This window comes from Ptychodera flava, chromosome 17 (genome assembly GCF_041260155.1).
Source record: "Ptychodera flava strain L36383 chromosome 17, AS_Pfla_20210202, whole genome shotgun sequence".
NCBI lineage: Eukaryota > Metazoa > Hemichordata > Enteropneusta > Ptychoderidae > Ptychodera > Ptychodera flava.
Window position 1 is genome coordinate 10,766,094 of NC_091944.1, and position 25,302 is coordinate 10,791,395.

At 37.3% G+C, this 25,302-nt stretch overlaps 1 protein-coding gene across 1 annotated transcript in view; it reads left to right on the forward strand.

Annotated features, from left to right (window-relative positions):
- The window catches only part of LOC139115388 (glycine receptor subunit alpha-2-like), a 101,897-nt gene that overhangs the window by 16,281 nt on the left and 60,314 nt on the right, over positions 1 to 25,302 (forward strand). The window contains exon 2 of the mRNA XM_070677465.1: positions 21,745 to 21,837. Coding sequence (XP_070533566.1) covers positions 21,785 to 21,837 — 53 coding nt within the window. The 5' untranslated portion in view covers positions 21,745 to 21,784. The remainder of the gene's footprint in view (positions 1 to 21,744; positions 21,838 to 25,302) is intronic.

Sequence of the window (25,302 nt, forward strand, 5' to 3'; positions counted from 1 at the left end):
GGATCGCTTCTGGGCTAATAAATCCACATGTCAGTATGACGTTCAAATTTATATAGATACACCAGTCACATTTACTTTTTCAGACTCTTTATTTCATTCAAGACATCAGCTTACGTGGGAAAACAAGGTCAAACTGTCTTCCCTTATTAGCTGTCGATCATGATTGGCAACTCTCTACAAATTTATGTTTTATAAAACTGATCAAGTATACGTGATTGCTCATAACACTGTTTTAACTCTGCGCAGTTTATCACAAGACGTTTCGTACACATTTTCTATAAAGAGCAACAAGCTAGGATAAGCTGCCCTGCAATACTATGATTAAGCTAAATTTGACTCGCTATCCTACTGGTTATACCTGCGAAATATGTGCCATTATCATTAAATGATAACAGCCATAGAAAGAATGACAGACACACAGATAGATAGACAGACCAATAGACACACAGATAGATAGATAGATAGATAGATAGATAGATAGATAGATAGATAGACAGATAGATAGATAGATAGACAGGCATACTCAGGTACTCTTTCCTCCCTCCCTGCCTACCTACCCACGTAGATGCAGAGATACATACACAGATACATACATAGGCCTACATACATACATACATACATAGATACATACATACATACATACATACATACATACATACATACATACATACATACTAAACAGGTTAGATATACTTTCGCTTGAGTAGCTAAACAAGTCAAATCACTAAAACATCAAACTATACTGACCTATTTTTGAGCTAATGGGCTGGAATGTCATGCCTTTCTATAATTTTTCATGAAGAGAGAGAGAGAGAGAGAGAGAGAGAGAGAGAGAGAGAGAGAGAGAGAGAGAGAGAGAGAGAGAGAGAGAGAGAGAGAGAGAGTGTGTGTGTGTGTGTGTGTGTAAGTAAAAACCTACAATTTGTTACAAATCTCAAAAGATTTTATTGTCTTATATCGTTGATAATACATTAAGTTATCGAACATAAGTAGCGTTTACAAAGCCCAAAGAAAGTGTATTCCATGTTTTGCGTCCGCGCGCGTAGGGTTTTGAAGATTTCTATAATAGCACGACTGGAACTAATTTGGAATAGGATCTGTATATTTTTCAAATTTTCCAAGTGTTGAGAGTATAGCTGAATATTGAAATATTTCAAATTACTCATTAGAACAAGTGCATTGCTTAAAGAGAAAAGCTGATGAGCTTACATTTGCAGATTAACCGACAATAGTTCACAATCAATTATCCCAAATTAGTTCCAATCGTGTTAACTCAAGATTTTTTCAGAATAACGTCAATTAACGGCTATTTTTGATGGCAAAACTTTGCGAGAAATGAAAGAGATAAATGTAAAACTGACACGACCACGGCAAATGATGACTAATTACCAGAAGTCAGTTCTGTCTTATTTGTGTATCATATAACACAAGTAGATGGTTGCAGTGTATCATATTGTCACATACACATCGACAAATTATATCAGATATTCATCAAATGAAGGAATATCTGAGTTTGTGTTAAATTATGTGTGTGTGTGTGTGTGTGGGGGGGTGTATGCGTGTGTGTGTTTAACCGTTTACCCACCCATCTTTCAGAATTTTTAGGGGACGTGAAACTTGGAATTTAATTACTTTGGCCTTACACCGCTCAACTATAAAAACAGCTACGAAACTACGTGTCCGTATACCGTATATTCACCTTTAACGGTTTTTAACCATCAAAACACAAAATTTTATATTCGTTCACCTACATGGCAAATCGTCGAAATAATACTTGAAGTTGAAATCGCAAACCTGAAAGAACACTGAAAGAATTCACGGTCATTTTGGAAAACGTTTAAATCAATTTACGAAGGGCCAAATAACATATTTGGAATGCGAAATGATCATCGCATTCGCGAAATATAATTGTAAGCTAACTTGTCTGACTTAAATTTGTTAAATTATTTGCAAAAGTTTCCGGTAAATTTTAAATACTTCTCTACGAATAACGAATTGCAACGTTAACGATTTGAATCATTCTATCTTTTACGTTCTATTTACGCCAAAATATGTTTCTAATGATATACCGTCCAAACTTACTAGGAACCAGATCTAACCAAGCATAAAACCCAACGTCTTTTACTAATAAGACGCTTTAACTCGAGGATCAAACCTCTTCCGGCACCATTTTCTACGATGAGACGTCGTACACTGACTATTCTAGGTTTTCCACTGCGATTATGGATCCTTGGTAAGAGGTATGTCTGCTTATCTACACACTCGCGGAAACGATAAGAGACGTCCCTCAGTCTCTGATAACCGAGATGTATACAAATTTATTCTATGTCATTATATTTTATTTTATCTGAGTATCTACCTGTTGATTGCTGGTTGTCTGCAATACATCAGAAACGATGTCGTTATCCTCTATTTAATAAATCAACTGAGTGTGCATACTCGTGATTCTCTCAAACATTTGACAATAAACCCATCAAAATCTAGTCGTTACCTGCCTCAGATGATCAGTTAGTAAAAATATTGATTGACAGCTATCTAAAATTAAGTCTTTCTAATTGAAATGAAAGTCAGGGAGCGATCAATTTTTTGTACTTACTTACCAAGTAAACACACATTTTGTAATACCATTCCAAAGTCGATAAAATATATGTTAATGCTTTAAAACTGGGAAAAGTTATTCAAATATTAAAATTATTACAAAATACGTTAACTGTTATTACAAAGTGCGAATTATTACAAAATGCTGATACCCTTGTTACATTATGCGTAGACAATTTTTTATTACAAAATGCTGATACCCTTGTTACAAAGCGCGTAGACTGGTTTATTACAAAATACTGCAGACGTTATTACAAAATGCGTCAGTTATTACAAAATGCTGACACCCCATATTACATTTTGCGTAAGTTTTTACAAAACACGTCAGTATTACAAAATGCCGCAGCACAGTTCTCTTCGTACGTAGATTAAATTAGTTTGCAATATGGTGTTAATTGTGTGTGTAAAGTTTGAATATGTTTGAATATGTTTTCACGTTCCTGATCTGTATAGCGAGTGGTTAAAGGGCCAGTAACGCTAGCTTTAGATGATGTTTTCATTATTTTTATTTTGTATATAAAGTGTAACTTTTTACTCTATCCTCCACGAATTTTGAAACACCCACTATTTAGCTTGTCAACCCAACATCTATATGTGTAAAGCGCATATAGTTATTGTTTACATTTGAATTCTAGTCCGGACCAGGAGTCACGTTTCATCAGTAATGCCGTTTATACACATGCGGACTGAGTTGTCAAGCTGAATACTTTGTATATCAACATGCCTTGGGGAGAAGAACAAGGAATTATGGTTGACATTCAAAACAAAAATGGTGAAAAAATCATCAAAAGTTAGCATTACTGGCCCTTTAATGTAATAAATTAGAGTGTTATTTAAAGGGAAAGCTATGTATCATCTCTTGCAGAAGTCAATATTTTGAATGTTTACGAATACAAGTTATGTTGTAGGCCTAATAGGAATTTCAACCTACTGTAGGCAGCAGTCAAAGAAATTGATGTAGATAGAATATTTAAACGTTTCAGTATTGGCTGTCACCCATTGGCCCTCATCTCATCTGTCTGCAGACAGGTCCATCTTCCGCGCTAAAACAATGGGATCAGACCAAATTTACTAGATCATTTTCTGTTCAGGCTGGCATTCCTCCCCAAGTTGGCTCTACTTGGGAAAACGCAGTTTATCTCACTTTACTCCATTGCGATGGAATTGTTGAAACAAATTAAGCGGCAAGCTCCAAGCAGCACAATTTTATAGATCGGCAAATGGAAATGAGCTCATTTGTCAATCGCTCTTGTCTAAAGCCTAGCATGCGGCGATCAGCCAGAATGAACGCATTCAAGCAGCTACTCATGTCTTTTGCTGATTTATATATGAAAAGCGAGTCGTGATAATTTAGAATATGTTATTTTATGTCTCATAACTCAAATGCACCAAACACTGATGAAAGAAAAATAATACGCGAGCATGAATACACATCACAAAGACTCGCCAACAATGTGAGTAATATCCGATGGAGTTATCTCTAGGGGTCGCGCTCGTTGATTACAACTAAATGGTGACAGCGAAACATAGTGTCTCAAATCCGATTCTGACATTCTCTTTCCAGCTTGAGGCGAACCTCAAAAAATAATATCGATTGTCATTATTTCTACGTTTTATGCCACACACTAGAAGTTAACTGATCGGGCTGTGCACCATACTGTGCACACATATAGTCACACACTTAGAGCTTATCTGAAGTATGCATGCATTTTACGCAATTTTGTATATCGAGTAATTTAATTACAAGGTTATATTTGAGGAGTACACTTTTATTTTATTTTCTGCTTCCGTAGCCCAATTTGTGGCCACCACTTTCGGTTTGTGCGTTTGACTGTTTTTCTGTCTCTGAACGTACACGTGTCAGTGGGGGCAGATGAATTTAATTACGGGGAGAAGTGACAGTGGGACATTATCGGACATTGAAAGTTCATAAGTTAACATGTTGAAGTCTGAAGAGGACATGCAGGGTCCTGCAAATTACTACAATGCAAGACGGTCAAGCTGCTTCAAAATGCGTGGAATCTCCTTAACGCCCTCATGGTTTTATTTTCAATATTGAGCTCAGTATTTCCATGGTGCGCAAAATAGAGTTAAATGTTCACTGAAATAAGTAATTTTCCTGTTGTATGCCCCACAGTGCTAGGGATTTCTCATGGTACATCATAATTTGTACTAACATAAATTCCCCTGTGAAGTCTACCATGTCTCCTACGTGTAGGAAAATTCCTGGACTAGTTGTAAAAAATCTGAAAAGGGACTTTTAAGGACGCCTTGCTTCTTAATTCCTATTTTAAAGGATTACGAATATTGTGCTTGATTGAGAAAGGAGATAGCATTTTTGTAAATTGTTCACTGATTGTGTCGTCAGCCATACAGAATAAGGCATTCTGGGCTTTGTGGGTAATTTTTGTACTGTGTATCCGTTCGCACATTTTACATCGACCTATCCCCACCCTACAACATGTTCATTGACTGTTTCTATTTTGATTAACATTGTTGGATGAAGGTTAGTAATGGACTCCTGTAGCGTCTCATTTGAACACTGTTATTGCGTTATTTGGATTCGAATTGCTTTTGAATACGTGCTCGGATTCCGACGAATTCATCATACTGTCTTATTAGATTGGTACCAGAGGATGAACTGGTTTCTAAATTAAGGCACTTCAAGACATTTGTAGATTAGGTGACTATGCCTATAGCAGATTTCAAAGGGGACATTTTAAATGAGGAATGGTCCACACTGTAGCGATTTAACTTCACAATATTTTGGAGGCATGACAGAGCCATTTCAGTGTGCCGGGTTGGATTCAATATCTGTTTTGCCCTTCACGTTGTTGTTTTAGAGCACAGACTGTGAGCTCAGAGGTCAAAGAACCCTGCCTTGTGAAAAGGCCTAGATATTTATATTCAAGTCTGAACTATGTATCTTGCCCCAGGCCGCAAGATAAATCTTAAAACCGCTAACTTTTGATGGCTTGACATTCCGAAGTTCCTGTACACTAAGTTTTGTCTAGATTTCACCAGCTACACGACGATTCACACTGAACAAAACGACCGTGCCACGCGATAGTTATGGAATACCAAATGACCGGCACTGTGTATGTCACAACTTATTGTTTAAATTTAGAAATTGAACAAAATTCTGTGATATTTCGTAAACTAATAAATCTTAAAAGGACACTGAAATGGTTCTTTTCTGTTCGAGGTGGGATTTCCACACAAAGGCAATTAATCAAATTGTTAAAACACAAGAGAAAAATTGAATGGCTCCCGTTTTAATGAAAATGTGTTTTCGAGGCGAACCTTGCCTTCAAATAGCAGCAGCCTTACTGATTCAATGTACATGTACACATATTGACTGGCCATGAGGGTAATAGCATACGTTCGTTGCCGGAAGCCTGACAGTCGCCCCCAAAAAGTGTTTTTCATGAGACCGTGGACAGACGGAGACAGATTGTTTTAGGCGACATTCAGGCCCGAGGGGAAACAAACGTATGTTATGTCTCATATATCGAACGTCATACGCTCCACAGCATTCGATCGATTGCAACTCGTTGATGACGTCTCTGGGCCGCACAGTCATCATTTGACTGAAACACAGGACAGATGTGACTGAAAGATCTATTTCAACTTCACGACTTTGAGATTGAAAAATGTTATAATTAAATGCTTTACGCAGCATGTGTGGTTTTCAGAAAATCATACGTAAAAATAGATCATAAACCGCATAACAGTGATTTGAATATATCAGTGCGCAACTCGATGATGAAATCGTTCATTTTCAAAGAAACTAAAACATTTTTAGGTGAAAACTTGTGAGAGAGGCATGCAATAAAACATAGCCCAAACAAGGGAGTATGTACCATTTGCCTGACGTAAGGGCAAATGGTCATCTGGCCTCAGGCATGCACGGAGTCCCTTGTTTGGGCTATAATGTAGTGTTACCCGAATATGGCCCGTCAATATGTGGTGTAAAACACCTAATCAAATTTTCTCGCCAAAAATCGAGGAGTTCCTCAGTTGTCATTGTAGATGATACGCGTTCTACCATGTGCGCATGCGTAAACGGCACTTTCAAACTCCCTGTTAACCGGTTAACAGTTTCGGAAACTGTTTACGTGTACTTGCTCTTTGCGTGTATTAGCGTCAAAATGATGTACATTTGTCCAAGGGGTGATTCATACAATATACTCGAATGCAATGATACCGTAAGAATAAGTGACCGACATGGGAAACATAATCTTTGAGTTAGCAAAACTTATTTGATTTATCACCAAAGCCATGTTTTCTCGATGACCTTGTGTTAATGTTTTGATCCGAACACGATTGGAACTAATTTGGGATAATTTGATCTTCATATTTTGCTCAAAAGTGTTAGGTGCCCTATAGCTGAATGTTCTAATATTACAAATTACTCATAAAAGCAAGCGCACTACCTAAGAGGAAAAGCAGATGAGATTACATTTCCAGATTAAACCGATATTACTTCACCATCCAATCATGCAAAATTAGTTCACTAAAAACTTTGGAGCATATATGCTGTAATTTTATCAAACACTTGTAATATAAACCGCCAAAAGTATTACATTTTGCAATTGGTATACATCATCGTCGGAATGCTGTCAATGGTTCATACATAGCAGCAAGGTCTAGTTCAGATGACACAACCAAAACTCTTTGAAAATTGCTCTATCGGTCGTGATGGCCAACTTATGAGGGCAGACAAGAGATTATTTGTTATATATTGACAGCTTAAAGTTGTACACTTTTTGTGTGTGCATAGTAAAGAACATATGCCTCGACTACAGTAATATTTCTTTCGATAGCAAATATTTAAACTACAAAATGTAGTATTAAGGTAGAATGCACCTCGCAACAGCTATTCGGACTCTCAAACTTTTACAATTCTCTTCTAATATTCCATTTATAGGGGTTCATTTTAAAGCTTGGTAGAAGAAAACTTTTCATCGTCAAGAGTTTTTCGAAAATCGAAAACTTTATTTTCCTCCATAGAGTTAGCACAGGGATGGCGGCCACTTTGAATTTTAATTATCGGTAAATCTTTGGCTATTTATTTCTCTCGTACAAAAATTTGCGCGATGACCCCGATTTTTGTTTTTGATTTTGAAAGAGAAAAGTTTGAGCAAAAGTTTAAGTCTTTCATTGTCGAGGCGCATACTATCATGATACGATTGGAACTAATTTCAGTAATTGGATGGTGCTGTAGTGTCGGTTTAATCTGCAAATGCTAGCTAATCCACTTTTCGTTTTTCGCAATATGCTTATTTTTATGGGTAATTTGTAATATTGCAACTTTTATCTGTAGGGCACCTAGCTCTTTTGATAAATTTGAACAATGAAAAGATCCAGTTCTCCCAAATTAGTTCCAGTCGAGTTCTTTTCAAATTTGTGTATTTCGAAGTAATTCTTCAACTCATGTATTAGCAGCATAAGCCAGTTTAACTATTTGCATCGCCACCGTATTGCCGCCTTCATTTGTTACATTTCTGTAATTCATTGGTTCAGATAATTGAAAAACGGGTCTATATATACACGTCAAGAGAGACTAGTTCGTAACCTTTATGTTTCACACGCATACCTACTTTTCACAGCTTTGGGGAAATCTTGCCGTGTTTACTGCATTATTTCGCTTACCATTGACAATCGTATGTTCTACACTGTGAGAAGAAAATGCAATTTGAGTTGAATCACGCAATTTCCCCTAAGTAAATTACAGGCGCTGTGTATACATCATATATCACCGCATCAAGTAGATATCGTCAATTACAACACAATTCCCTGGTGCAAAGGGATTCTATAGGAAGCGATATGATGAGATGATACAACCGGAGTTTGAACCTTCTCAGTGGCTGATCATGTTGTTTTTGAAAGGTGGATAACAAATTTAACTGATTTTAAAAATTAAAAATTAACTGCTGATAAAAACTATAACAGGGTTTCCGTGATAACATTGACGTAATCTTTGATGGGTGACACGAACATGAGCAATGGAGACACTTCTTCAAGTTTGTCTTTATTACATCGATAACAAAGCACACCAACCAACAGTCCTGGCGTATGGAAATTCGAAACCTGTGATTCCTCATAAATAAATTATGGGATAGATTCGTTTTCTACCGCATCGATTCGAATATAAAGTCATCTTCTCTGAAACATGCATTTGGCACTGTTTTATATTGCTATTTTATAGAAGTTAATGACCATAACCCTCCAATGTTGTAGGTACTGTACTATGGGTAATGAATTCTTGCATCGACTAGGCAGATTGTATCATATATAAGGGTGAAAAAATTAATGAACAGAGCAGAACAGATTGTTGCCATGATTGTGAATTCAAGCTACATACTGATAACCTTGATGATATATTAAAGAGGCACTCCCACTTGGTAACATTTTTAAAACGTAATTTTTTAATGCCAACGGTCGATATTTGACGTGGCGACTGCGCGCGGATCGCGAGATATAGATAAAAACATGTCCTCAAAAAAGTAAAAGTTTGAATTCCGGTGGCCCACCTAAATTCAGCGTCCGAACATTGAACGTTCGGCACTGGGGCCGTTGTCAACCAAGCTATGGAGTACGAGTCTACGCTCACGCTGCAGTACGCCAAAGTACCAGGTCCGTATCGGTGATCGGTTATGCCCCGTGGGGCAAAGTCGAGTCTTACTGACTCGGAGAAAATAAAACAAAACAAAACGGAAAACAAAGTTTGCTTATTCCACCAGATTTCGCATAGGTGACCAGCACATACGTGCGGTTGATACATAGCGGCCATCGCGTGGTATGCGCGCATACCACGCGCGGCGGCCGCTATGTATCGAACCACGCGTAACTGTGTAGCAGACGACAAAATGTAGTCGAGGCGGCTGATATTTAACACGTAAAAACTGATGTTTATGTGGTATTGGTTAAAAATATAATACAACTGATTTAGAATAATGAAAACGACAAAAACTAAGGAGAAGTTTTAAAACTTACCTGAGGTAAAGGCATAATGCTGTATATAAAGTCTTTGCAGTGGGAAGTAAATTCATTGCGTCGTTCGAACTTATTATAGACTCCCTAGAATATCATCAATCAGCACAATAACAAACCTTCGGGGGATTTCGGGTCAAAATCAGACACAATCGTAAAACTTCGGGATGTGAAAAATACGCTCGGGAAATGACATGTTTTTATCGATATCTCGCGAACCGCGCGCAATCTCCACGTCAAATATCGACCGTTGGCATTAAAAAATGTGTTTTAAAAATGTTACAAAGTGGGAGTGCCTCTTTACAAAGCAACCCCCAAAAGCAATCAACAAATCAAATAGGATTTCTGTCATAAATTGTGGCAAAAATATCGTGACTGAAGTAGACCAATGCATACAGTTTTGACCAGCTGGTAACTTACACATGGAAAAATAGGTATAAATTAATCAATAAGTATGTAAATAGATCTTTCACTGTCTTGTATGCTGTTGCAACAGATTTTTAGTATAACGTTTTGTGTGATTCGTATGTTCATCTATTTAAATATTTATTCTTATAAATTGAATAAATGAATTTTACATGAAGGCTTATACCGAAGGACAGAAAGTCATACACAGGCGCCCGTGGGCTGGGTAGTCTGCTTGATCGATCGATTTTCTGTTCGATCTATCGATCCCGTACTCGATCTGCAAGCCACTGCAACCTGCACTTTGTAAATACCAGTGGCGGGTAGATTGAGTACGGGATTGATGGATCGATCAGAAAATCTATCGATCAAGCAGACTACCCACCCCCGGGCGTCTATGAAGTCATAGGGGGGAAATCGTGATGATCGTACAGGCGGCCGCCTACATGTAGCTATAGGGAATAGCCCAACATCGATTTCGAAATGTGTAACGGTGACGCTATTTACATTTAAATCAAAATTTAGAAGGTAATATTAGATCTCTGCGTAAGTACCCCACCCTAGAATTTGAAAATTTCTACCGTCTCCCGAAAGAAACTTCCCGCTACTGAAACTCCCATCGTTACGTGAGTCATTCGCTTTAGCAATCGCAATAAGCAACCAAAAACCTGCTCCCTTAACAGGAGATTCACATGTTTATCCCTCAGCGAAATGAAATATTGCTTCTAATGTTATTAAAGCAATAACCGATTAGCCGTTTTCCTCCCCGTGGATACTAACAAATGTCCCCATCCCAGAAACATCTTGCGCATATATTAGTGTCTGCGAACAGCAGTGTCGGTTTATCCTGTAAGCAACAGGCGGCGTAACACTTGACTCAAATCATTTACAACTCGATTTCGTAAATAGCTAGAATCGTACTTCATTTAAACGATGACTTTCATAAGTAACTTTAAAACAATCGACACTCTATCTTATATCTTACAACCGTTCCATAGAAATGCCAGTGTCAATGTAGGTTTAATTTGTGTAACTTAGTTTAATACACATAGTAAGTCTGAATTATAGTGCCCACTATACACTATTCTACATTCCTAAACAAGCAATGTTGTTTGCAGCAGTCATAAAGAACGTTAGTCTCGCAGAGTAAATCCGATATTTGCAAGTGATCACCTTTATTGTTTCACAGCTGTTAAATAGACAACCTAATTCCATTTCTTAAGCGATCGGGCTAAACACAATCGTGTTACTAATAGACACTGATCACAGAGTTAGCACACAGCCTAAAGAGAAAAAAACAATGAGGCTGAGTATATTGTACTTTAATTTGAGTCCGTTGGAAAGATTGTCTCGCGGTTGCCAGTGTGAGTAGTTTTATGGCAAGTAAGTCATTAGGTACAGTATTTCAGGTGCCGGACTGACACCCAATCGTCTCTGGATAATCGGTTATACACGCTATACAGACGTCTGTCTGTGTTAGAAACAAACATTTTACGATGACCAAGTATTACGTGGTTTGAAGCTGTTAAAGAAGGCAGGCGTAAAATCGTAATACCTGCCACTGTTAATAATGACGTGATCAGCGTATGTCGTGCATATCGATGAAGCATGCTGCATATATTCTATTCAATTTGTTGACAAAGTAACGAGGAATCATTACCTTCTCTCAAACCTATTGCCCTTTATGACTTGCATTTCTATCAGTCACGAGGGCAGCTTGGTGCCATGACAAAACTTAAATTGATACAAAGCGTGTTCACTGGCCAAGGATTTAATGTTCACGGCACCTGCATAAATTCAAAGAACGAGTGATTTTCCTTTAGTTAAGGATAAAGCTTAAGGTATAGTGGTTATCAATACACATGCAAAAAAAAATGCTATTTCCTTCACAATATACCACATATCTTTAGCGAGTCCTATGCATACATCGTCTGGCTGATAACACACGATTTTGAATTCATAGTTCACCGTTGAACTTTCAATTTTAACTGTACATGTGTAACAGTTTGTAGTCTAAAATGTGAAAAAGAAACTGATGAAAAATTAAAAATTAACTGCTGTTTAAAAAATTATAGCAGGGTTTCGGTGATAACATTGACGTAATGTTCAATAGGTGACACGACCATGAGTAATAGTGGCAATTCGTCAAGTTTCTCTTTATAACCTCGATAACAAAGCGCATTATCAGTACTGGCTTACGGTGATTCAAAAGTTGTGATCCCTCATAAATAAATTATGGGATAGATTCGTCTTCTAGTGTGATGAATACAATAAAAGTTATCACATCTGAAACATGCATTTGACACTAGTGTACATTGCTATCTATGAATGTCAATGACTAACCTTCAATTATTGTATGTGCTATTCTGAGGGAAATAAAATGTTACCTCGAATCGGACACTAAGATTGTACCATATAGTCCAACTTAAAAACAAAACAAACAAACAGGCGATAAGCCGATAAACAGAACAGATTACTGCCATTGTCAAAGCCTTTAGTGACCGATATTTGAGCACATTTGAATGGTAATTTGATTTGAAGCTACAAACTGATAACCTTGATGGTATATTTAAAACTTGAATGAGTTACGGGGCCTAAAGTCGATTACTTGACGAATCATGCTTGCGCTGAGGAGCATGATTTGCCTGGGATTCTGATGACAGTTGACTTTAAAAAGGTCTTCGATTCCTTGGAGCGGTATTTTATTCATACGTGTCTCGCGGCCTTTAATTTTGGACTATCCTTTATTAGCTGGGTTTATTTTCTATCAATTTATTCGTATTTATGTCGGTAAGTTTCCCCAGTCATGAAGATTGATTTTCATGGAGGACCAGTGAAAAGTGAATAGTATAAAAAATTGAAAGATGCACAGAAAGCGAAAATGTAAATGAAGCGCAACCAAATGGAAGTTCCAGTAAAATATTTCAAAACGAACAGAAAAAAAAATAACGTAAATGCGACTACAGTTGCTGACAGGGAATAAACAAATAGAAAAAAACAACAACAAGAGAATAGCGTACAGTGCCGTTATAAATTACTGTTTGGTTATTTTTGATTGACCGCGGAGTTCGCCGAGTTGTACAAAGGAGATTTCAACATTACGTTTATTGTTAAATTGAAAATGTTCACATTAACTAGATATAGTTACAGTGACTGCACTCTAGAAAGCTAGAACTGCGTTATTTATGACAGAGTCACACGTTTGGAAGCCAGATTAATGTATTTACGTACGTGTTTTCAGAATTCGCCACCATGTATCAAACGGCTCACAGTCCCCAACCGGGCCACAGTCTGTTTGAGCTCGTCGACAAACATGGACATAAGTATTGACTCTTATGCTTCAAAGATAGCAACTGTTTGTAAAACGTCTGAAGTCAAATACTGCCTTGCGTTATCAGTTCTTTGCCTGTAGTCGTAAAAATACACCAAACATGCAGTGGTTATTGGCATCAAATATATGCAAAGTTATCATACCATCGCTTGCAGACGTGGATGCCATGCGTAATCAGATCTTCCCGCGCTGCCACGTCGATATTACATCCCCTTATGGCCTTCTTCAAAACTTTTGCAAGCTGACGAAATGTATAGGAGTGAACGTCATTTGATGGTATACATAACAATAACAGACTATTATTATGTAATTCATCCGCACTGACATTTGAAATTTGTTTTCAGTAAATTAGACTCTTCGCCGTTCAAAATTTTACTTTTGTTTTATTGTACGATGAGAAAATGTCTTCTTATTCTCTCCTGGTTTTCTGTGAATTCTACACTCTGAAGGGATATGGGTATTTAATGCATTAGGAAACCATTCCTTTGTGAAACACATGACAGGTAAATTCAAATTTTAACGGTCATTTTGATTCCTCGCCGTTTTCGAAACTTGGTAATATTAGGAGAGAAACAGGACATACAATGTCACAGTTGAAAACATTTACCCCTATGCATAGCATTGGACTACTCTGTGTAGTTTATATGAAGATTTCAGTGCAGATATGCACAGTATCCACGGTTTTGTTCAAAATTGCATATACAGTGCCAGTTGGTAGTTAATAATAAGACTTACACACAGCTAAATTAGAACATTCTAACAAACTTATTTTAGCTTGAAAGTAAAATCATTTAAAATAATACTAAAAAATACAGCTAGTGGGGATTTAACATATCCCGTCTCATATATCAAATCATTCATCTGCATGCCCATTTCATCCCAAAGCAAAACTTACATAACATTACATCCTGCCTTTTGGTGGTATCTTTATTCCACAGTCCATCTGTGCTTCATCAAACATGCAAATTATTTCAACACAAAGAGAACTCTGATTAGCTTCAAATTTGTATACGTGTTTGTCTGGTTATGTTAGCATATTGCAGCTGATGCCTGACAGCACGTCTAATTTGAATTAACAGGTGCAGTTCTAGAAGGCTGCTACCCACTGTTGGCGCAACACAGAATGCAATGTACAATAAATTAGTTTATTTCGCAATTTTGTCTTCCAAAATTGGTTCAGTTGCTTTCATCACATTCCACAAGTGTGAGCTCTATAACTAGGCAATCGCGAACCCCCACACAAAAGCCAATTCTTTTAGCTTTGTAAAGTATACTGACAATTAATAATGCTCATTTTACGCATGCCTGGTCAATGTACCCCATAAAACGTTTTCTTTGTGAATTTTGATGTGATGACATCACAAACTCTGGCTGCGTCGTCATGGGCGAGACGGTGACTTTTCTGACACCGGACTCAGAGCCTGCAATGGCCAGCGGCACAGTTTCCCTTCGACAATGTCATGATTGATGGTTTGGACGTGTTCATAGAAGCTGCAGTGAACCATTTTATCGGAGCTCAGGTAATATTCTGTTGGGCTATTGTTCACATATGCATTACATACAAAAAAACGTTTCAAGCTACATCACGTCGCAATTCTTGACTAAATCCACATAAAATTCTAATAGATAATTCTGAAAGCTTAATCCAAATTCTTCATTTGGTTGTCATTCTGTCTTTAAAGTCAAGTTTATATTAAGAGTCATTGTGAGCTTCTTACAGTTCAGTGTTCCTTGCTAATAACAAGAGACAAAATGCATCAAGCGGCGTCAGATCACTGAGACACAGAAGAGGGATGGCCAGGGCAGGACTTGAACGTGTCGACAAAATCATTATCTTCCATTTCACCAAACATCTCACAGTGCCACAGACATTTTTTACGCTTGAGTACTTTCAGTTTATGAAGAAAGGCGGGTCTTTTCGAACTGAGTAGTTCAATACGTCATTGACAGTCGACAACGATATCAAACAGTGGCTCTTTTACAATATGGCCTACCATCCATCCAGTCATTAAGTAGATGCTATACGTCACATTGTATTAATCAGCATAGAGTTTGGATGGATATAATTTAGTAAGTGGTTTGCTTAATGGCCCAGTAACTATTCTGATGACAAATATCTGCAAAAGTCAACTTCCACAATAGCGTATGTAGTATAAACAGCACGCCGCATCGTAGCAACTACTCAGTCACTTTACATTTACCAATTAAAATGAAATTATTATAGTAACAAATGGCAACCTCTTTTTCGAAAAGTTTACAGATGGCTTATCATGTTAAAAAAAATTCTGTCAGCCAGACTACCAACTTGTAGGAATAGAAAATGAGAATTGCCAATATTATGGACTTAGTATCGGTTTTTGCGTGCATTAAAATTGATTTCAAAGTAGTTTTGGGATTTATATTTTGAAATCAGGTGTCTTCAGCTAGCTACAAAGCGGTTGTTGTCCACAGTGCTACAAATACCTGAAAAGGACGAAGTCTTGACAAACCTTCAGAAGTCAAATAGCAATATGAATTTTTACATGTATATCGTGAAGTGACACTAAAACTCATTTATGATAATATTAAACTCGAGGGCATTGCGATCGCGACATCTGTCGCCATGTCACTGCTTAATTAGCTCAGTAAAAACAGTTTGTGATGTTCAACGTATGAATTGAAACTGTCAGTTGAAACATGGCCAATACAGGGGCGTTGCCGACATTATGAACGGCAGCGCTTGCGAGCACTGTCACAAACTTAGTGACTGGATTCTTAAAACACGCACATATAAAACCTAACCTATTGCGTTTAACCTCAAATGCCCTCCACTTCCCTAAATTACACTTTGAAATAGCAGAAATCCGACGAGGAAATGATGGTTTGAACTTCCCCTACCGTTAAAATTCGTTTAGGCTGTTGGAACTTTAAACTCCTTGGTTAATCGTACACATACATGTGGCTCGTGCGACTCTTTGCACGATAATTAAAGCAGAGCTAAAAATTAGTTGAAACGCAATATGTTTCTTTGTCCTTTGGCAAGGGTGTAACTTTCGATGACTTTTGTCGCCATTTTTGTTTTAATGTCAACAAAACTTTATTGTTTTCAAGCATGTTGGAAATCCCAGTACTCACATTCAACTCTACCCCCATTTCATTAGTAATGCCATGATGTGTCACGGTTACCAAAGCATTAACCAGTAACTGACTACAATTCAAATATAAACAATAATAGCGCACACTTATATGTACAGAATGTGTTCATGGGTGTTCAAACACGTTTAGGGAGTAGAACAAGAACTTGCAGTTGGCGTACAAAACAGAATTAGTGACAAAATCATCGAATTTCATTTTATCAGTCCATCATCCAACGGGTGTTAGCCAAATTACAGGATGAGGTACGCATAACCCACTACCCAATGGGGCAATGAGGAGTAAAGTGCCTTGCTCAGGGGCACAACACCCTGCTAGAGTCTTGAACTCACTGTCCGACAGTGAGTCCGTTACTCTGGACATACTGCGTCTTGAACCGGGTCTCGAACTCACCATCCTCTGATAGTGAGTCCGTTGCCCAAACCACTGGTCCACGGTGCCTCTACAAGTATTTCAGCCACTGGCGCTTTCATTGTCCATGACCATCAGAATAAAATGTTGGCAGGGTTCATTGACTCGATTTCATCGCAGGAACACTAATACACAGTCGTCCAATCTATATTTGATGATGCCATTCAGTGTTTTATCGATTTTAATTACTGTAGACTCACGAAATTCTTAAATACATAGTAGGAAGGTAGAGAAGGGTTTGGAATGTCTTTTGTAATATTGTTTTAATAAGAACACTGCAAAATTGGGCTATAATTATTTAATAGAAATTAACAGAAAAGAATCGATATGATAGATTGCTGAATGTTGATGAAATGAAAAATAGATGAATGAGAAATATCAATTTTTTAACACTAATTGGCCAAAACGAAACGAAACAAACGACAAAACGTCACTTACGGCAATGAAAGATATAAGATATATATATATTTTTAATAATTCTCTTGTATGCATGCATTTATGTATGTATGTATGTATGTATGTATGTATGTATGTATGTATGTATGTATGTATGTATCTATGTATGTATGTATGTATGTATGTATGTATGTATGTATGTATCTATGTATCTATGTGCGTGCATGCTTGCGTGCATGCGTGCGTGCGTGCGTACGTACGTATATATGTATGTATGTATGTATGTATGTATGTATGTATGTATGTATGTATGTATGGATGTATGGATGTATGTATGTATGTATGTATGTATGTATGTATGTATGTATGTATGTATGTATGTATGTATGTATGTATGTATGTATGTATGTATGTATCTATGTATCTATGTGCGTGCATGCTTGCGTGCATGCGTGCGTGCGTGCGTACGTACGTATATATGTATGTATGTATGTATGTATGTATGTATGTATGTATGTATGTATGTATGTATGTATGTATGTATGTATGTATGTATGTATGTATGTATGTATGTATGTATGTATGTATGTATGTATGTATGTATGTATGTATGTATGTATGTATGTATGTATGTATGTATGTATGTATCTATTTATGTATGTATCTATGTATGTATCTATGTATGTATGTATCTATGTACTATCTATGTGTCTATATATGTATGTATGTATGTATGTATGTATGTATGTATGTATGTATGTATGTATGTATGTAGCGTTGTATCTATGTTTGTATCTATGTATGTATCTATGCATCTATCTATCTACATGTATCTATGTATCTATATATCCGTATATGTACGTGCGTGCAGTGTACGTACAGGTATTTGACGTTTGTCGGTGATCTTTCGCACTAGCTATGGAATCAAAGGGTCTATGGGAGCCAAAATCTGGCTCAAATGTCAACGTTTGAGGTACAGAACCAGCGGCAATTTTGCTCATTATGAATAGGCTTTCAAGATTTGAACAAAGCAAGTGATAACACAATTAATATTGTATCTAGCAAAGCATATTATTCAAAACAATAAAGTGGAAACCTTAATCATCGATGATTAATTCTGAATTATTCGCCACAGTCGTATTACTTAAATGTGTTCTAGGTAAATCTCCAGACAGCAGAGTAAAAAAATGGAATTAATAGAATTGTAGGGTAAAAAGGAACATATTAAGGCCATTCCAATCTCAAATATTAGTTTGACTAAGCAAAGATAGAAGATGTGTAATGCCTTTCTGAACGAATATTTGTTTGGCATTATTTTCCGTAGTTTCACTTATAATATGTTCTTCGGCGCGTTTTGGGATGCCTGTCGGTCATTAACCCCTATTCTAAAGCCCACTTGTTGTGAGAAGACTTAGACATGTCGAAATGTCTGAAACTTAACAATTTGTTTTTATCCTCTATGTTGACGCTTTTATCATTAAGCAACTCCTTATTCTTGAGGAGACGAGAGATTAAAAACTGGATATATTGCCTGACATACTTGATAAAATCTTGACGCAACCCGTTTTGAACGATAGTATCGGATATTAATATTAGTCAGTCGTGTCTGTTCAAGATAATAGAGCGAAAGCAAGGACGGCCATCGGTCATCAATTTGTAAGTTAATTATGCGCGGTGCATTTACTCCTACGTGGCTGTAGGGGAAACAGACTGAGGGGAATTTTAAATTGATATTTCATTTTGCAATATACCCGCCTTTGCATGACTGAATGATGAACTTTAAATGGCGGCAATAAACGATAGTCTGAAGTTGACAAGAATGATATACCTGATTATTCAATGACCAAACAGCTACAGCTGTTGATGATTTTTTTCCGTTATTCTTGTTTTTAATGCCAACAGCAATTTCTTGTTCTAATCTTCAAATCATATTACATACATAGTATTCAGTTTGTCGACTAAGCCTGTACACGTGCAGACTCCAGTGTAAATGTTAACAAATAATTTCTGGTCCTGTCTAGTACTGTTGTGCACAATAATAAAGCATTCTCGTATAGACCCTTGTTAACACGCTAAATAGAGAAAGAACAAACCATACATTATCTACATAATATATATATATATATATATATATCTATATATATATATATATATACATAATATATATATATATATATATATATCTTCTTTTCATATAATACATTGCCTGGGTAGCCAAGCTTCAGAGTGTTTGGCCTAGTTCAGGTGTGAACCACAACAACGTCGTTGTAGCTATCTTGTGTAAAACTACATTATAACATTTGCCACTGTGAAATGTACCACTTTATTGGAGAAGCGGTAAACACACAATATAATACTGTCACAAGTTATATGTCATGTGTTCTGTTCGCGGTGCGATGCTCATTGAATGCTCAAATACAGGTGGGGTTGAAAAATGTCGATGGAACTGAAAGAGTGCCGTTTGACTTGACTTAAAGCGCTATGTTCCAGCTGTGGTTGTTATTTCTGCTGTTTGGCATAACTATAGGGTATTCCTTGAGAATGATGATTGGCCTGCTTAGAAAATTACATCAATTCCTGTCGTGAAAGAACGAACTATTAGAAAGGGCCAATAAAGACAACAGTACTAAATATTAAAATGTCAAATGAATAGCACATCTATCTATCTATTGCTCGTAATCTAAAGAACGTCAAAGGTTCTTTTCAGAAATTATTGACATTTAAAAGACGATAGTTACTATTGATTGAACGTTTCAAATTAAATTTTTATCGCCTCAATCTGCATATTCCAAATACCAGTGATGTAACATTAATTTCTACATTTCACCGAAAAAATAAACTTCGATGAAATTGAAACATGCCGATTATTGATATATGCTGCTTTACGTTTTTCGATAAAAAAAGTTATTAATATTATTGAATTCATTTCTGAATTTCTAGCTTCTCTATATGTCATGTTAATTTTCAGTTGTTACTTTGAGTTGATTGCTCTGTTAGTGGACAGAGTTGTCCCCGAGGCTGTCTTTCGCCCACTTCAAGCCATGTATTCATTGCTTCGATAAAGTTTGTGTGCGATGTGTGATAGTGAGTGCACGACGTGAGTGCTTCACGAACTCTACAACGTGTGGAGCGGTCGCAGTCAAAAAATGTAACACTCTTTTTGGGATGGGGGATTTGGCCGAGCGGTTCTGTCTGTTGCCTCTCCGCTAGGTGACTGGATGCCGTATGTTGTGAGTTCGAACCCGATTGAAAACTAGCCGTATTTTTACAGATAAACGGACGATCACAACTTAAACACTCTGATGTGTGTAATTGCACATACGTGTACTACCTTTGTGATGTAAATGTAAAGTTAAGTATTTTTTTTCTAAACACAACCTACGGTACAAACTCATGTAGCAAAGAATTCAAATCAGCCTTCAATACCAGTCAGCCTCTTAGAAGTTGGTTCAATGGCATAGCTAAGATTTTAAAAAATTCGACTTCATCCCATCTTAGCTCTAGAGCTCTATGAAGCACACAAATACATCCAAGCCGGCACTAACGCATACGAAGATCAATAATAACAATGAATAAATCGATAAACTGAACTTAATTAAAATTCTTTCATCGGTTCTTGGAAGGTTAAATTTCATTTCTGTATTTTATTAAAGAAAACCGGATCAAGGTTGCTGCACGCAGGTGTACAATTGTCATATAAAGATCAAATATTATAATTCTTTGATATGTAAATATTATCGGGTCAATTTCATTTCTCTGACTAGATTAAAAATACATCGCAGGCACCTTCTGGTTTGACGCCCTCTAGTGGCTAATGTATGAAGGAACAGTCGGCTGGAGGAATGATGCAGCTCTTGATCATTTAAGGGAAGGGTGATCGTATCAATTAACATTCGAAAAATAAGTTACTCTTTTAAGGCATCACGGAGAACCGTAATACGCACTCAGACACCGTACAGCATTATACCTTCAGTGTAGTAACGCTAAACACATTTTCTGCAAAAGAGGTTGCAAAACCTTGTTTAGCACCATACCATGAAAACATGTGCTCCATAAAGATATACTACTTTCTAAAATTAGAATGGAGTCGTAGAAACGCTTGAAGAATTCCAAAACCCTGTTTCACTCAAATCTTATCTTGGACTCGTTTGACTGAGGTGTGTTTATGATAACAAACCAGAGCAGGCTGCCCACAAAGGGAGGTGATTAAGGAAATGACGCCACCATGGTATCATTTGAAGTGAAGGCAGCCTGAGCATCAGATGCTTCATCGTGGAATCTGCTAACGTACCGTTTAGCTTGTCATGGAAAAGTGAACAGCTCTTTCCTTACAGGTTCTCTCTCTCTCTCTCTCTCTCTCTCTCTCTCTCTCTCTCTCTCTCTCTCTCTCTCCGTCTGTGATGGTGTGCTTCCTTTTATCGTGCCACCTGTGTTGCCGTTTGTACCGACAAATTTTATTTTCCATTCCACTTCAGGAGTAACTCGACAGTTTTGTCAAATTTCCACGAAATCAGTATGTCAGGGTGTGTCGCCGTTCCCGTGGCCTTCGTTTTGCTGGCGAGCATAAGGTAAGTGACATTGTACAGGCTATCGAGCGTCAGGTGAAGGACTGTTTTAAAATAATAGGCAGACATCAAAGGGCTATTTTCGGATTTGGATCATTGCAGACTAGTTAACGTAGAGCGAGAACATATGGTCTAATATTGGGATGCATCGTAAAGGTTGCAGCATTTTGAACATACTTTAAACTGTCTCCTTATGCGGGAACCAGTCTAATTACTTGCTGATTAACTTATTTCATATGTGTGTCTTAAAGCCCTAATATCTTTATCGTATAATTTTACACGTCGCTTGTTAATAACTGCAATTTTACAATATTGGACCCTATTTTTTTCTCACCTTAGTTACACCGTTTGCGGCACAGCATCTGTAAAAATTTATGCGAATTCTTTCCATGACACCACGAAAATATAGGCGCTGTTTACGAGGGTTTAGTTTGCCCATGGGCAAAACCATTCCTTACTTAGTCAAATAGTTTTGTAGCACTGCCACCTCGTCAAAATCGGTCAAATCGACTATTAAGATGTCAAATCCAGCGGCTAGAAACAGTCAGGATGTTTTAATTATTCAAAGTTAATGAAATCCATGTTCATCACTATTACTCGTGATTTTGTAACTTAAAAACTATCTACTGTTGATTGACCAATCAGAATGCTCAATTCAGGATGTTTTATTTACTCGTAAGGCCTTGGTCACCAAATTCCAGAAACGAATGACAGCGCCGTAGTAAAGTACTGTCCAACCAAAAGTGAACATGTCATATTCTGTAGACATCTGGTACGTTTTTTCCCTTATATTCAAATTTGGTAACACAGCGGAAACCAGCTGCAACACAAAATCTGCGGTGGTACATACATAAACTAATGTGCCCTAGGGCATTTATAGGATGTTCCATTACATTGGAAGGCTATTTCACAAATAAAAGTTTTAATTCATATACTAAACATGTTACATTGACAAAGGGGACGGTTGACGTAAACACATTGAAAACGAAAATATATCAGTTAGGGGCGATAGTTTTTAAGTCGGATAAAACCCTCGTACTCGGGCTCTTCTGGTACATAAAGTCCAACCCTACGATAAAATGTCTCGGCCTGCGGCCTCGACATTTTATCTTTGGGTCGGACTTTATATACCAGAAGAGCCCTCGTACTCGGGCTTTATCCTATACTTAAAATTTGCTTGCTAGGGTAGTGCCTCGATACGTCTTGTCAGGCCAATCTGTCATCATGTAAAATGCGATAATTGTGCATATACCCCATCGTGCTGTGAATAGACAAACGACAAGTATAAATTAGATATTGTTCAGTGTATAGATAAAGCTACTCCAAAAAACGAACAAACGAACAAACAAAACCGGCATCGGTGGGTAACGTTTTATATAAATGGAGACTGGCAGGCATCACGAACAAGGACACATGAATTCATTCATCGGAGGGAAGTAGGGTACATAAATGCTAAATATCATTATAGTGTTTCGAAGTCAGGGTTGTACATTCTGAAATGCTACACCGGGTCGACGGACGTTAACAAAGAGGGCTGACGGCGAAAAACGATGGACATCCAGGGACTCACATTCTCCGCATTCTTTATATTAATAGCAAAGATGTATCTTATCGTGGTATTATATTGCTGAGTTAATGGCATACAGCTCGTTTTATTCATCGGCTGAATTGTGTAATACTACAATTTCTGTAACCTAGAAAAGTGGTACCCATGAAAATCCCCAAGAAAATCTATTAGTCCTTCCTTTATATCTTTTCTGATTCCAGCCTTGTCTTGAGGTGTTTTTATTACGTGATCTGTTAATCTTCATCGACATCATTAGACTTATGTTAGTCTGGTATCTGGCCGTATTGCCAGCGTATTGACGTTGATGCAAACCGTAATATGTCGAGTGACAAATTACCAATAGCCCGAATGAATCGATGATTGACTCACATAAGCCGGTTCGTAGGCAGTTGGGAACTGGGGTAATTATCCATCACCCCAAGCTTGTTGCCGCACGTTGGGCGTTTGTTAAAATGTTCGAGAATTTCGAATCACGTTGATTATGCGATTTGGTAATGCATTTCCGATTCGTAAACGAAAATCCGAAGTTAGAAAATCCTGCCTGCAAAATAAAATAGAAACATGCTTTCGAAAGTGACAAAAAATTAAAAAAATACACCCATGAATTTCTCCCGAGAACTGACTTTTGTAAGATTGCGTCATCTTAAGCTAAGCATTCATCCACATTCAAGTCACGAAAGTCGGACTTCCACTCGTCAGCTTCATACCATATTCGGCGTACATCCTTGTTATCAAACCCCAGTTGCTATTCTGTATAAACTCATTCAGTAGCGTAATTTTTAATCCGTGTAATTTATATTTTACTCAGGTTGTGTGTCAGGTAATGTTCTCTTACGGAGTTATGCACCAACTTGTGCAGGGAGATTACGTCCCATTAAGGCAGTGTGCGCTCGAAAGTGAAAGACTTAAAAAAGTTTTGCTCAAACTTTCCTCAATGAAACTTTCAACCATTTTCCTACCAAATCAACAATAAAAATCAGGGGTCACCGTGCAAAGTTTGGAACTAGCGATACAAATTACTCAACATTTTGCGATATTTGAAATTCAAAATGGCCGCTATCCCTTTGTTAACTCTCTTGGGTAAGAATACAATTTAAGATTTTCGAAAAACTAAGATGGTGAAAGTTTTTCTTTCTCCAAGAGCTTTAAACTGAGCCCATATAAGAGGAATATCAGAAAAGAATTGTAGAAGTTTGTGGGTAAGGATATCTGTCCCCAAGGCGCATTCTACCTTAAATCATAATACCAGCCATTCCCTATAGCGAGATATTACACAACTCTGAGATGGAAAAAAAAATTAAAAAAAACAACAACAAGAGACGGCTCATATCTCTCGCACATGATCTTATACTGCAAGTCTTCACAAAAAGAAAAATTAAACACAGCTATTTCACTGCCGTGTTCATCTTTCTTCAAAGGTTCGAGTCTTTGCATTAACTTCAAAGCAGTGCTCGCGATTAATGAGTTGGAAAAAAAACGATTGATGATAATTGTGTAATGTCTTACATATTCCGAGCTTAATTAATGAAAGGCATTCAACCGACGCAGCGCACGACAATACCTAAGGGACAGATCGAAAGTAATTTTTGAAGTATCATGGGCTATTTGTTTTCATGACTAGCGAAAGTACCTCGGAATATCTGCACAGAATTCACAGTTACGGGATCATGTTTTTCTTTGTCCCTGGTACGAGTTATTGATCAGTCCCCTAGGCTTATCTGAAAACTGTTAGCATGTGCGTAGTCTTGTTGTGCAGCAGATTGCAATCTTTCGAACGTGTTAGAGTTGGAAGGGAAAAAGCATTTTGCCGATTGTAAGCAGAGCGACTAATGGAAACACATGCCAGGATCCGAACAATGTCATAAATCATCCGCAGAGTTTACGATAAATCTTTGCCAGCG